The sequence below is a fragment of the Drosophila melanogaster genome, chromosome 3R (genome assembly GCF_000001215.4).
Source record: "Drosophila melanogaster chromosome 3R".
In the NCBI taxonomy this organism is placed as follows: domain Eukaryota; kingdom Metazoa; phylum Arthropoda; class Insecta; order Diptera; family Drosophilidae; genus Drosophila; species Drosophila melanogaster.
The window spans coordinates 13,679,436-13,693,954 of record NT_033777.3 but is presented as its reverse complement, the minus strand read 5'-3'; the positions used below and the strand labels follow the sequence as shown (position 1 = coordinate 13,693,954).

The 14,519-nt window shown below is 45.0% G+C and overlaps 2 protein-coding genes across 6 annotated transcripts; one reads left to right on the top strand and one right to left on the bottom strand.

Annotated features, from left to right (window-relative positions):
• Positions 1-49: 49 nt before the first annotated feature.
• flfl (falafel) lies at positions 50-10,034 on the bottom strand. 3 transcript variants are annotated; one of them, NM_169549.2, is made up of 11 exons: positions 9,805-10,034; positions 9,431-9,530; positions 5,980-6,385; positions 5,722-5,909; positions 4,670-5,608; positions 4,417-4,594; positions 4,102-4,357; positions 3,770-4,042; positions 3,569-3,702; positions 2,657-3,420; positions 1,901-2,320 (listed from the first exon to the last, which is right to left on the bottom strand). In NM_169549.2, exons 3-11 carry the CDS (start codon positions 6,089-6,091, stop codon positions 2,222-2,224), a joined length of 2,943 nt encoding a protein of 980 aa, NP_731850.2. In that variant the 5' UTR covers positions 6,092-6,385; positions 9,431-9,530; positions 9,805-10,034; the 3' UTR covers positions 1,901-2,221. The 3 variants fall into 3 exon arrangements, with proteins under 3 accessions (NP_650304.2, NP_731850.2, NP_731849.2); NM_142047.4 differs by lacking the exon at positions 9,431-9,530 and having other exon boundaries at positions 50-2,320; positions 3,569-3,681; NM_169548.3 differs by lacking the exon at positions 9,431-9,530.
• Positions 6,745-14,515, top strand: omd (oocyte maintenance defects). Of its 3 annotated transcripts, NM_142046.2 has the most exons (9): positions 6,745-6,783; positions 10,639-10,928; positions 10,993-11,768; positions 11,824-12,168; positions 12,226-12,490; positions 12,551-12,972; positions 13,032-13,676; positions 13,741-13,883; positions 13,943-14,367. In NM_142046.2, exons 2-9 carry the CDS (start codon positions 10,822-10,824, stop codon positions 14,222-14,224), a joined length of 2,985 nt encoding a protein of 994 aa, NP_650303.1. In that variant the 5' UTR covers positions 6,745-6,783; positions 10,639-10,821; the 3' UTR covers positions 14,225-14,367. The 3 variants fall into 3 exon arrangements, with proteins under 3 accessions (NP_650303.1, NP_001262542.1, NP_001262543.1); NM_001275613.1 differs by lacking the exon at positions 6,745-6,783 and having other exon boundaries at positions 10,764-10,928; positions 13,943-14,515; NM_001275614.1 differs by lacking the exon at positions 6,745-6,783 and having other exon boundaries at positions 10,764-10,928.
• The last annotated feature ends 4 nt before the right edge of the window (positions 14,516-14,519 follow it).

Here is a 14,519-nt window from a genome sequence, read left to right as displayed (position 1 = left end):
ACACCTGACAGTCAGGTATTTGCTGCTATATTGAATAAAATAACAACTTGAGAGCTTTGCCATTTGTTTCTGTTTAAAAACTATTAAAAACTATTATTTAATTTACTCATAATAATAATATAGAGTTATATATATCGCATTTTACGCACGGATGTTTTAACAACTAAATAAAATATTCAAATTATAGACGTAATGGGTATGTGTTAGGATTAGGGATTAGACAGCATATCATATACAATACACGATTCATATAAATACTATGTATAAACTATAGTGTTGTCGCTTTACGTTTACGCTTAGTTTTCGTTATCGTTTTCATTATCATTTTGTTTTGTTTTCGTTTCTGTTTCTTGTTGTTATCCTTGTTCTTGTTAATGCTGCTCAATCAAACAAACAAAAACATCAACTTGGAAGGACAAATGTTTGGATACACGTATTCCCCGTCTATTTTATTGGTGTACTATCATAGGTATAGATCGTGGACTTCGGGAGTGGGAACGATCGGTTGCTCGGGGGAAACCGTTTGCAGTGACAAGTTCTTTAAACACTAAAATAAATAAATGTAGTACAGTACGCAACGCACATGGCAAATACGATTATTAACAAATAACTTTATTACTTTCTGTCAGTGTAGCTGTGGGATGTCAATTGGTTTCAGTGTGTGAGCGAGCGTATGAGTGTGGATTGAATTGGATTGGATTGGTTCCAAGTGAGCCCTACTACATTCGTTAAATACAAATTAATATTATAGTTAAATACGAAAAAAACTTACTCGAAAACTCAAGAAGACTATTTTACTTAAGACTTTATTTTATTGTTATCTCTGCTTGCTGATGTCTGTTTGCCCCACATTAGTTTAACTTTACGTCCTATTTGTTATCATTATCATTAATAATTTATTGATGTGTGTTGTGTTTTTGTTTGTGTGTTTCAATAATGCAAGGATAGCGCAACAATTGTTTGTAATTACACAGTCAATTACACAGACAACACATCTCAAGACTCTGGATTTCGAACAGCACGATAATGTGCAAAGATTTCGATATCTCCAAGTGCAAATATATGCGTTTAATGTCGGCGTCAGTGGTGCAAGGGCAGTTATCAACTAATCGCGCATTGAGAGTGACTAAATTATATACAAGGTTCATTGGGTTCAAGTGTTATCTGCATTTAACTCAAGGGGCCGGCTAACAAACTTCGTCAAGTTGGCCCTGGCAATCTGGTTGATATTCAGAAAACAATCGCAATTACACAAAAAACAGAAGCAATCCTAATGGAAAAAAAAACATTTTACTGCTGTGGGAATAGTTTAAATTTTAAAATTAAAAACATCTATTTACAGCACTGCTTGCAATAGAAACTTTCATAAAATGCTTTCGCGATAAGAATTATTTAATGAAATTGTCAAGTGAAAACAGCGCTGTATCGTGATAGTGATAGTACAATTGGCAGAAAATCCATCTCAATGGTGAGAAGGATCGTAAAAATGGTTAAGTCTAGGCTTTAGAACTAAATACACCCTTTTGCAATTGTTATTTAAATATCGACACGAAAGTATTGCACAAACATTCTGGGCCAGCAGCCAACTTCACAGGATCTGTTAACTCATACGATCTCATACGATAGACATTGCAAATGGATGTGCTGGCGCTGGCTGTATACAAATCTCCCTCACCACCTGACCACACCTCCATTGCGCTGGCGCTGCTGCTGCTGTTCATATCAGTTTGGAGAGAGGGGGATTTAACTACTAAATACAATTTATTTTGGTTTGTTTCGTTAATGCTTTGCTTTGCCAACTTTCCAACAACACGCACTCAACTACATCTCTGCTTGTGGATGCTGATCAGTTATAGTTATCTGTGTTTTCATATGCATATATATTTGAATATATATATATATATCTATATGTAGTTATTTAATTTAGTAAAGTAAGATTTATAATTTCTCGTTTACTTTAGGTGTTTTTGCTTCTCCTTTAAAATAAATTTTATGCTAAAATTTAAATTTATGCTTTCTTGTTCGATCTTACATCGTACGGCTATTTGCTTGCTTGCCTACTGTGCTGTATGTCGTTGCCGCCAATGCAATCCTAACATTCGTTGGTGTTGGTGTGTGGGGTCTGTGTGTTGTTTGTTGCTTGTTGTTTGCCGTGGTTTCTTGTATTCTGTTATGTGTGTACTAATTTATAATTGATGCCGCTGTGCTCGTCATCGGCCAACTATGCCTGACGCGCGCGCTTTTGTGCTTGTGGCCCCTCGGAGTACTCATCCTCCTCGTAGTCATCTTCGCCAGAATCACTCTCATAGTCCACCAGACCCTGTTTATGGTAACGAAAATAATATAATTAATGCATCCACACATTTGTTATTCATACGTAACGCTACTTAAACTTCTTATAATAGTCGTGCACTTTAATCGTCACAGAATAGAAGGTAATTGTATACCCATACATGCAGGCATATTGTTGCTTCAAGTTTGTGAGGGAATTTTAGCTTTTTATTTAAATATTTGCCAATGCTCCTATATTTACAACTTAAACATTGATTCATTATAGAAATATTTAAGCACGCATTTTGAAGATAAAATCCACAATTCACAAGTAATACTACAGAAAACACTATGACATTCCCATTTTATGGGTTCCACAACTTACCTTTTTGGCCGTCGTCTTGTCGGCCTCACTGCTGGTACCTTCCGTGCTGTTAGCGTCTTGCTCCCCACTGGCCGGGCTGCTGGCGTCATCGCTGGGCGGCAACTGGGCGTCGGCGTTCTCGATATCCGGACTGGACACAGCTGGAGCTGGCGAAATGCTCGGGGAGCTGTTTGTTGCCGCCGCCGCCGTCACAGAGGCCGCCATGGCTGTGGCGATCGTTGAGAGAAACTGTGATGCTGCCACGGCGGCTACTGTCGCCGAATCGCATAGCGATGCTGCGGCCGATGAGCCGGGCGGCGAGGACGAGGACGACGAGGATGAAGACGATGACGCCGATGAAGAGGACGTCGAGGCTTCCAGAGACGAGGATGACGAAGTGGGCGATGCACTGGCGGCGGCCGATTGTGACAGCTCCAACTCCTGGCTTTGAGGCGCTTCCACGCTGCTCAGCTGCTGTTGTAGCTCCGCGATCTCGGGCTGTGTCTGTTGCTGGAATGGGTTCTGCTGCTGCTGCTGTTGCTGTTGCTGGTGGTGCTGAAGGGCAGCGGCAGCCAAATGCACCGCCGCCTGCGTCTGCTCGTCGGCGGAGATGGCCTCGGGGCTACTGCTGCCGCTGGCCACCGGTGCACCTGACGTGGCGGATGTGGCAGTGGATGACGCGGTGGTGCTCAGGCTTCCCAACAATCCACTGTGCGGCGACGTGCTGTGTGGCGGAGAGGATTTCTGCTGGTTTTGCGTTTGCGGGCCATTCTTTTCGCTGACGGCTGCAAGTCGAGATCGGAATATATTTACAATTCATCAATGGTACATAAATAATAATGTAATGTTTTTGAATATTAGCTTTTTTGCTTAGATATTCGCCACAATATATTTGGTTTGGTAATGCTAAAACGATATTAATTTAGTACTAACATTTCATGACATTGTTGTATGTGTCGATTTCCTCGGTGAAATCGTCCTCCTCGTTAAACCACATTTCCTCTTCCTCCTCCATTTGCCGCTGATCCCGACGAAACCGGCCACCGCTACGGATGATGGGCAGGCCACTTTAAGATAATACAGCCAAATATTTTCACATTGTGTTGTAGCACAAGGCGCTGCAGCAAAACTTACCCGTCAGTTCGGTTTTCCATCTTGTCGCGGTCCTTAAGCCGATCCTGGTACTGATCGTAGCGATTCTTCAAGTACTTAAATGTCTGCACGTATTCGATTTCATCAAATATCTTGCTGAAGTTCTCCACGAAGTAAACGCACAGAGTGCGGATATCCTCGAGTTTTATAAACTCAAACAGCTCCAGAATTGCTGACTCCAGAAGGTTGTATCGGCCGTTGTTGCGAATGAAGGCATCTACCACCGGCGCAAACAGATTGCACTTGACAATGTGTCTGTAAGTAAGGTAAGTTGGTTATATTGTTTAACCATAAGAGTTTTTGGGGACGCTTACCTATTGTAAAACTCATCTTTAAGTGCAATTATCTTGCGCAGTAATCGCAGAGCGCCGAGGACAAGGAACGTATGTGTGCTCTTCATTAGCACCAGTATTCGCTTGAGGAGATCCTTTTGCAACAAAAAGTTTTTAATGTGATAACTGTGGTGTTCCACGCAGAACGAAAGAATGTCCAGGACGATTCCCAGCAGCTGGGCCGTCTGATAGTCCTCGTTTTGCGGACGGTCGCCTATCGTGTTAAGTATCACCGGGGCTATAACCCATTAAGCAGTTAGTCTCTAGAATATGCTGGTATAGAGTACTCGCACTTACCCACTAACGTTTGCACACTGTATTTGTAAAAGAAGTTGAGAAAATCGCCCTTCTCGGTGAGCATGTTTTCCGGCTCCAACAGAATCTTGACGATACCCATTAGCTGCACCGCAATTCCAAGCTCCGGCTCCGAGTCATTCAGCATTTGTTCGATGGCAATGTTCAGTAGCATACGCTCCTGGTGTGAAAAAAAAAAGAAATCATGTAAATCATAGTCATATCTAGACTATCTTCATATTCCAGGTTAACTTACCACTTCTGGCCGATTGGCCTGGTTGAGCGTGTAATTGCGCACTACCAGAGGCGAGAACTCTACGATGGCCGTGAGGATGTCGATGGAGGCCGATTTGGTCTTCTTGTCGTTCATCACGAGAGTGAGTTCCAGCGCCTGCAGAATGCCTAGGCAGGTGAGAGTTTTGTAGAACGAGTCCTTGCCCTGCGGCTGCAGGTTCTGGGCATAGTTGCAGAACTCCTTGAGGAAGAGAACTGTGTCGCGGCGTTTCGCGTCTCCGGTGGTGGGATCGGTGAGAACAGCAAACACATCCAGGAGATACCGCTCGTCGTCCTGGATCATCGTGACAATCTCCACCTTGTTGAAGAAGATGAAGCTGGACAGGGTGTTCAGCATGTTGTCTTCGACAAAGACCGATGGTGTGGGCAGGATAATGTCCTGGATGTACTGCACCCGGAACGTCTGGTGAATCTTAGCCAGCAGGTCCAGGTTTTTAATCGGCACTGCCTCGCGGAACTTGGCTAACTGCTTCAGATACTGTCGATGCTTTTTGGGCTGAGACACACTCGGATCGTACTCCAGGCACCCGACCACATCAAAGATGGTATCATCCGCAAACATAATCTCAAAGAGCGCGTTCTTATTTAGCAAGAAGATGTTCTTGAAGATCTCAAAAAGGTGATGCAGGCCCTCGGTATTGTCCAGGTCCTCACACACGTGGAACAAGTTCAGCAGCTTCTTGATATAGCTCTCCGACTCCAGAGCCATCGACAACTTTTCCTTTCGCAGCGGCGTGGAGAGACAGCTTTGTATCGTTTCCGAGATGTCCTCCAGCCGGGAAAGCTCGCAGGGTGGTAGCTCAATGGGTGGCGCAGTATCCGACATGTCCTCAAACCGCTCATCCTCAGACTCTTCGACGATGTCTTGAGTTATTTCTACAGATGGATCCTTGCCTTGCACCTGCAAAAGTTTTAGTTGGCAATTGATGTGAAAACCATATAGAAATTGTTTAAGTTCATTGATATATAGATAAGCACATTTATAACTGCATATGCTTATTCAACGACGCTTACCTGACATATCTTTTCCCATATTTCGTCGCAGCCCGCCTTTTCCTGGAAACTCAGGGCCAGATCAAAGTTATCCCCCTCGGACCACACGATCAGCGTATCCTGTTGCTTCTGGTATGCGGTGTCCGGTTGTATCTTGCTCTCCAAAAGTAGAGATCCATCGGATTCGGCTCGCACCAAAAGCGAGATGCCTGTAAGTTGTTAGTGAGCAATAGGAAACTTAAATCACTTCGCAAGGCTTCATTAATTTCGTAAACCCACCTTTTAGTCTTTCCACATAGGTGGATGACACGTGGCCAGTGCCACGATCATCCCATTGCCGTTCCGCATTCAGCGCGTACAGCTTGACGCGTCGGCGGGTGTCAGTCGTCATGATGATGTTCCTCCTTGCTGTGCTTCTGCGGTTCTACACGCTGTTGGTGCCCTTGGGATTCGTTTGAATTTCGATCGGGACTATGAACGCGAGTGCTTGCGGCTTGGAACCGTTCCTCTGGCTAGGGACTATTGGCTAGGCTATGCTACTTAGCTAATTTAAATTAGGATCTTGAATTTAAAATTCAAAGGATTCGGCTAATCTTTATGCTTGACTTCTATATCCATGTTATTCTTGCACTCCAACGCCGGGTGGGGTCTGATGGGATTGGGATGGGCGCACGACGAGACTGCACTGCAAGTTAGGAAAATAAAACAATTAAAAAAAAAAACGTTCAAAGATCATACAATATTAAAAAACACTACTTTTTCGAAATCCTTTTTTTATGGTTTTATAATCCCTTTTTTAATGACAGTAAACGCATATGTTGTTTGTTATCTAAAAAATTGTATTTTAACTATATGCATGCATAAAGGTACTTAAATATTTTCAACATCATAATTGCCTTTAATTTAAAGTCTGGTTCAAACTATTCACTAGTACAGTAGTTCAATACCATTTATAATTTTTTATTATTTTGTTGTTTTGTGTATCAACACAGCACAGAAATTCCTTTCCAAGACTTATAAAATTGTTCGCCCAACAACGTCATACAAAAAATTGGATTATTCGTGTGCTATTGTCGCAAAAAGGTGAGGTTAAGGTATCCAAGTGCATCCTATATCTTATCTTGGGGCCTTTGCAACACTTCATGGCGAAGATTGCGATGAATGAAAATGTGAAAGCTACGTTCGGTGTGCGTGTGTGTGAGTGTATTTTCGGAAGAAAGATGTGTGAAGAGAGAGAAGCCGTGAGAAGACCATGCCAACTAAAATGCGAAATGCAAAAAATAATTAAGAAAAGAAAAGAAATGTGCCCGGTCTGTTTACAAACATTTAGCGTTTTCCATTAGATCTAGGCCTTCCGCAGTGCGCGCGTGTATCTGTAAATGTATCCGTATCTGTGCGATGGGGTTTTCGGTATGAGTAGGTTTACTATACATATAGTATACACTATATCTGAGCCACTATTATCGCTGCGCTTTCGCCCCACGGCGAGAGCAAACACGCGCGCGAAGAAAACAAACAGCGGCGAGGGCCAGAGAGCGGGTGACTCAAAACGAGGAAGGGGAGTAATCTAACCATTCTCGTACACAGAAAAAAAGTGTAAATAAACACATATCATACCCATATTTTCATTTATACACAGTTAACAATCAGTCCACTATTTCGTTATCTGCACGGCGAAAATCAATGGAGAAGTGTGTGAAATAATGTGCGAGTAAACAGAAGTGGCAAAAGCTACGTCATCGTTGAAGAGCGCCACCTCAATGTTGACTGTCCACCACAAATATTTACGTCACTCTAGATCACCCAACCGCTCACCACCCACCGCCCGCAGTGCCACTCGCCCAAGGTTGCAAGACGTCGGGGAAAATGCGTGCTGCGCTGTTTCGAAGCGATTTGCACAGCGATTAAGTTCCCACTTCCATGGTAATTCCAATAAAGCGCCATAGGCCACTGATAACGCCCGCAGGAGAATTGAAGCCCAGGCGGAGAGCCTGAGTATCTCAATCTCAATCTCAATCTGTAACTGAATCGGATTCCAAGTCTGAATCGGTACCAAAACAAAAGTAGCAATTCAAAACAAACGTAGCGAGCGGTTTCGTTTACGCAATCAGCTGCGAAAAACACGAGAATGCTCATGTGTACATAAGTGTGTCCAAGTGCCGCACAGCGCCACAGATTTCGTTTATTATTAATTTTTATTAATAACCAGCGGCCGCAGAAGGTTGCGAAAAGTGCCGAGAGAAAATCTGTGTGCGAAATATAGAGCTCTGGAGTCGAGTCATCAATAAAGTCCGGCAAATATGACAACTTGGCAGTATTTTTTCGCCCCAGCAACAATTAGTTTTTATAGGGAAGTTAGTAAGAGATACAGTTGTGAACAAGTCGGTGGCCTTTTTGACTCTATTTCGCTACTACCTAGTTAATAACACGTGTGCAAATCGTATTATGAATCACTAGACCTCTTTTATTCAAGGCATTTTCGTTTGGTTTGTAGATTACAGTCTTAGTATGTTGTAATTAAATTCGTAGTAGAATTAAGTTTAGGTTATAGTAGACAAAAATACAAACTAAGATAGGAATTATGCCTATCAACAAGTTTACATCTGATTAGGGAACTTAAGGTACTTGGGTACAGTATTAAAACTATGAATAAAATTTAGGAAGGTAGCAGGAAATTAATAAATATTGTTAAGACTTTAAATACCACCGGTAATTGTGTGAATACAAATAATACAACTATGCTCCATCATTTCAACCGCAACTGTAAATGGATAATTGGAGTCTCGCTGCTCTCTTCCTGTTCTTCGCACACATACACACGCATGGGCGCGAACGCTGCAAGTGTCCGTGTGAAGAAGGAGAAGGCGAAGAGGTGGGAATCCAAAAGCTAAGGATGCAGGACTTCATTAGGAAGTGGTTCGCATATCCCTTTCGTTATCTTCTTACTTTCGCCCCCAGCAATGAAACGCCATGAATTGGGGGAGACGGAATCTAACGATTGCGAACGCGTCGTATCTTGTTTTTTGCATGCATGACAATGTGTGCAGAATACGCGCGCGCTCACACACTAAACCACTCGCACAACCGAAGGCGTGTGTGCATGTATGCAATTTTTTGGGGTGGTATTGGCGGTGAAGGCAGGAGGGATGAAGGGAAAGAGACGGGCGGAGAACTCGAAAATTTAGCAAGTAAACACTCTCCGATTGCGATTACAAAGTCAGCTAATTTCCTTTCATTTTTTATTATAAATTTTTGATTCCGTTTTTTTGTTGATGCCCAACAGTTGATGTATTTTCATACGCGATACACACACAACGCGCTACAGACACTTGGACGCACACAGACACAACGTCTGGCAAGTACATCGCTTTTTGGGCCGTCTCTTTTGCGGTTCATTCAATAAAATTATTGCGAATGGCAGGCGCAAAACAGAATCGCAAAAATTGCAGTGTATTGTGGGAAAGAAGAAGAGGCGTGTGGTAAAGAAAAATGCCGTCTCTCCACCACACACATTACACATGCACGCAATTTTGATCGCTACACGCGCCACCCACACTCTGCAATGTTTTTGTTGTTGTTGCAAGCCGATTTTGTTTTGATTCGATACTTTATTTATGTATACATAATATTTAGGAGCAGCGCATTTCCGCGATATTCGCTGGCGATTTTGCATTTCATTGAAACGCACACAAAACGCAGGGAAAAGAAAAACAGACGACGGCTAACTCACCTCGAACACACGCACACCTACAAACCACACACAGCGGAGAGCGAGGAAATTCAACACGACGGTATGCGTTGTTGCATAAAGTGCGATAAAAGGGGAGACACTGAAAGAAGCAAATCAGCCGAGTTGTATTCAAAATCGGGATCCAATATGGGCTATTGCCGGGATATATAGTCCGATTCCCTGGCAAGGCCGCAAATCATCCACGGAGTACGTGAGAACACACCGTCGGTCACATTCACAGTAAAATTCAAACACACACACACTAGCACGCAGACAACACAGAAGCCGCAAGAGGGCAAAAGAGAGCGGGAGAGAGAGAGCAGCAAAGAGAGAGAAAGAGCGCGGGGGCAAAAACCAAAAAGTTATACACTCACGCTGCAATTCCTTGTTTCTGTTTCTGGCGTTTTTCGCTTTTAGTGCTTAGCACGCTGGCTGCATTCGATCAGTTTATATACAATTTTCTCTTGCGCATATTTATTGGGGGATCACGAGTTAGTTTTCGACCAATATATCTTCCCGGATAATTGTAATTTTCGCTATTTTCCGCGGACCGACGCTAGAGCGTTGGTCTGACCACGACGATAATATCTGCGTATCGATACTCGGCCAGAGAGTACAGCGATAGTTGCATATGACGAGAATGTGAGCTGTTATCGATATCGAACTCTAGCACCCCTGTGACGCCACCATTGTTATGGTACTCTATTAACATATACTTGGCAAAACTGGAGCACCTTGAATGAATATTTGTACAAATCAGAGCAGAAAAAAGCAAACAGCACGACAAACTGCGAGACAGATTCGCCGCTTCGACGCCATGTTGTCTTTCGCTCTTGATTCGCCCCAAAAGAGTGTGCAATAATGCACGAACTGGGTTTTGGTGTTACCGTTTTTCGCACTCCCTACTGTTACGATAATATTTTAAAACAAAAACACGTTAAATATTATAAAATTAGAAAATAGAGCTATAAGTACGTTTACTTAGTATTAAAAAGAGCAAACAGTTTGATTACTCAGTAATTACATCCTCGATTCGAAAGTTAGCATTGTAGTAAACACATAATTCCGATTAGAAATCTTTTCCAGCTTAATTTAACTTGAATGTAAAGTGTCATCTTAAACTAATCTCAGGTGCTAGTTTATAATGAATGTAATGACACGTTAGAGTGCTAAGATATTTATTATTCTGTTAATTTTATGATTTTCAGATATTAAAGAATTTCGAATTTTCTGCCGCCTTAGTGTGGCCAGGTGGCGGCGGATTCCAAATGCCTGCAGTTGTGCCCCGTCGTTTTGGTATTCCGAGTGAAAGACGCAGCGACCCGCTGCTGCGATGCATTTGCTCACTTGGCCAACTTCGGTGCTGCGTTCCCGATGCCTAGGACGACAAAATGCTGCGCCAGAACCTGTTGGATCAGCTTAAGCACTTCATAGAGACGGTGAGCAATGGGCACAGTTGTCCGCAGCTGCTGACCAGCCCCAATCTCATCAAGCTCGCGTGAGTAGCAACCGCGGTGGTTAATAATGATGCCCGTAGTAAATAATTCCATGGATATTTGCAGACTGGGATTCCTGGAGGAGCTGCCCGCCACGCGAGACATTGTGTTCGAATACTTCGCCCTGCTGGCCGAAATCAGTGTGCAGCTGTATGTGTCGCCGGAGATGGCCGACCCAAAGACCGGTATGCCGGTATCCCAGGTGAAGCTGGCCGGGAATCGCCAGCAGCAGCAACGTGCTCCGGAATACGAGGCTTTCAATCTGGTAAAGACCGCGCTGCAGAGTCTGGTGTGGAAGGGACCGCCCGCCTGGTCGCCGCTCATCGCCAACTGGAGTCTGGAACTAGTGGCCAAGCTGTCCGATAAGTACACCCAGCGGCGGATGACCATCACGGCCAGCTGCAACTATTGGCTGGAGTGCAGCGCCATGCACGGGCTGATGACCCTTATAAATAGTTGTTTCCGAAAGTTAACCCAACCGGAGGAGGAGGCCTGCGTGGAGATCATGCTCAATGCCTTTCACCGGTTTCCCATGACCTTCGACTGGATTGTGGCGAGATTGGGCGGCTGTTTCCCTTACAAGATCATCATGCAGATTCTACAGTGCGGCATCAAGCGATTCGTCGATGACTACCGCTGCCACCTGGATTCGGAGGCGGGCATCCTCGATTATATGACCTCGTGCCACGAACAGCACCTTAGGGCAGCCTTTCGTGAGATGCTTAGGGAGGGATTCGCACCGAAGAAGCCGCTGGACGTGGCCGTTGTTCCTTTCCTGCTGATCACCACCAACTACTCGGACACGATCCTGCAGAGCTTGGTCAATGTGCTAGTCGAAATCTGTAAGTACTGGTTGAATAAAGAGATATATTATTTCTCTAACACAATGTCATGTAGATACCGAGGACATGTGCGAGGTGATAGTGCAGAAGGCGCCGTTGTGGCTGAGCAACAAAATGTTTGCCGGTATGCAGCCCACGCTGAATAATGCCGTGCTGCGCCTGAACGAGCGTGGAGCGACGTTGCTCCTTACGGCAGCCAAAATGGCCGAGAAGTATGTTTGGTGTCAGGATTTCCTGGACAATTCGATGCAGGAGCTGGAACAGTGGGTGCTCAACCAGCGGAACTTCCCGTTGCTGGCCGATCTGGCCTATGAGGAAACCAAGTACATGCTGTGGAAGAGCTGCCTCAGCACCAATCTCTTCGAGCAGCAAACAGCGGTGAGATTACTGCTGGTGGTCTGTGAGTAGAAAGTTCTTCAGATATTGAAATGGCAGACTTTACGAACTATTTTTCTAGCATCCCAGCACCCGAATATTTACTACCAAACTATATCCCAACTTCTAAAGAAGTCGTATGCTCAAAATCCCAATGGCATTGGCGCATTAATTCGCTTACTTGGCGGACAAAGCGGCATGGTTAACTTTCCGGGATTCACGCCAGGTTTCAAGATGGTCTTGGAGGACATCACGTTGGATGTTCAAGTTAACAATCGATTGCCAGTTCCGCCGGGCACACCCACAGAAGCCTTTAACACTTTCTCCAACCTAAACATACTTGCCAGGTAATTATTACTATTGTTAGATACATATAATTAGTGTTTCAAATTCATAATCTCCATCAGGATGCACAAGAGCAAGAATGTGGCTCCGTACATCAAAGCGCAGCATTTGAACCAAGCCCTCAACGAATGTCTTCCCAAAATCCTTCAAATCTTCGACTGCACCGTTAACAAACTGGTCCTGAGGATAGACAGGGATGCCGCCGAGCGGATAGCGGATAAATTCCGGGCGCAGCAAAGTAAAAATAGCAATAACAACAATGAATTGTGCAATGGCAAGGATTACGGAAAGCGCACAAAATTGGAGCCGGGAGAAGATAAGGTGGATGATGAGGACGCTACCCGCATGCGCTTGGCCCATCTCATTGTGGATCTGTTGAACAACATTGAAGCCGGCAGCCGGACAACTGTCCTGCGCACTCCATTAGTCCTCAAGCTGGCCACGCTAAGCGTAAAGTACTTCTTTGTGGGCTTAACCGAGAAGAGTAAGCGCAATAGTTGTTCCTTAGCCTTGCCTCAATATATTAACCATATCTCATTCTAGCTGTGATCCGTCGAGCAGCGGCTTCGCATCGCTCCTACACGCTGTTGCAGAGGCAGTGTTCCGCCCGGAAAATCGCGAGAACCGTCTGCCTGCGCGAGCTGGTGGAGCGCGCGCTCTTTTATCACGGTCACTTGCTTGGTCAGCTGGAGGTGTATCAGCTCGATGAGCTTGAGATACCCGAGCACGAACACCTCATCCTGCAGAATCTGCACACCAGCTCTGGCGCCAACTCGAATCGCTCCGTGCTGCATTCCGGTATTATAGGCAGAGGTCTGCGACCAGTGCTGCCCCCCAGCGAGCGGAACTGCGATGCGGAGAAGCAGGCGCTGTATCTTAAGGCATTGAATGCATGCTGCGCCGATCTGGAGAAGCCCAACAACGTGGAGGGCTACTCGCTGGTCTCGCTGCTGCTGGTCGAGCTGGTCTCCACGGATGTCATGTACAACGGCCTGCCCTTTCCGGATGAGGAGTTCACCAGGGTCACAATGGAGCGGGACATGCTAATCAGGAGAGCGTTCATCAACTCCCCAGTGCTGTGGGCTGTTTTGGGACTGATCGCCGGTCATAGGCCGGCGCTTTGCTATTCCTCCGTGCTACTGCGCGCACTGTGCGCCACCTGCTTGCATCACTGGCGGGGCAAGAATGGTGAGCTTGTCACTTTACTTGCTTATTTTCTATAAAGGTGCCTAATCATATTATACGTTTGCAGTCAATCGATTCCAGCCCACTGCTGCGAACGATGAGCTGATGCTGTGCACCAAGAAGATGCTGCAACTGCTGGCTATGAGCCAACTAATTCCACCTCCACTCACCAATCTGCATCTCATCATCGAGCACTTTGAATCGGCAGAGGTAGATCCATTATTTGCCCAAACTGTGTAGTAGCACCAACTAATGTATGACATTTCCAGATTGCCCTGCTGCTGCGCGAGTGCATCTGGAACTATCTTAAAGATCACGTGCCCTCGCCGGCGCTGTTTCACGTGGACAACAACGGGCTGCACTGGCGCAACACGAATACACAGCTGGCCAAGGTGCCGCCGCAATATGTGGACCCGTTGCGCCACCTAATGCAGCGTAAGCTGTCCACCCTGGGCCCCCACTACCATCAGATGTTCATCATGGGCGAGCTGATGGAGGGCGACTCAGAGCCAGATCCGACGGCCCGGCTGCAGATCGTTGAAATAGATTAAGCAAACGTAGTTAGCTAGCCTAATGTTGTAGTGTGAGCATGAGCGTGTGTGCATGGAATAATGGAGCGTCTGCGAGTGTTGAGTGTGGAATTTGGAATGTGCGAAATGTGCGAACTAAATGCAGTGTTTGTATTTTGATATTCAATGGGTTCTTTTATTTTCGTTTCATTGGTTTGTAAAAATTAAAATCTCAACCTAGGCCTTGCAAATACTGTCCAGCAGTTATTGTACCGACGGCGCCTGAAAATCGCATCATTCGTCGTGTGTAGTTTAGAATATAACGAAGCCAACAAAC

Coding starts and splice junctions, on each gene's coding strand:
- flfl (NM_169549.2), bottom strand. CDS start 6,091: ATGACGACTGACACCCGCCGACGCGTCAAGCTGTACGCGCTGAATGCG. Junction 5,910..5,979: donor CTATGTGGAAAGACTAAAAG/GTGGGTTTACGA, acceptor AACAACTTACAG/GCATCTCGCTTTTGGTGCGA. Junction 3,703..3,769: donor ATGGAAAACCGAACTGACGG/GTAAGTTTTGCT, acceptor ATTATCTTAAAG/TGGCCTGCCCATCATCCGTA.
- omd (NM_001275613.1), top strand. CDS start 10,822: ATGCTGCGCCAGAACCTGTTGGATCAGCTTAAGCACTTCATAGAGACG. Junction 11,769..11,823: donor CAATGTGCTAGTCGAAATCT/GTAAGTACTGGT, acceptor AATGTCATGTAG/ATACCGAGGACATGTGCGAG. Junction 12,491..12,550: donor AACCTAAACATACTTGCCAG/GTAATTATTACT, acceptor AATCTCCATCAG/GATGCACAAGAGCAAGAATG.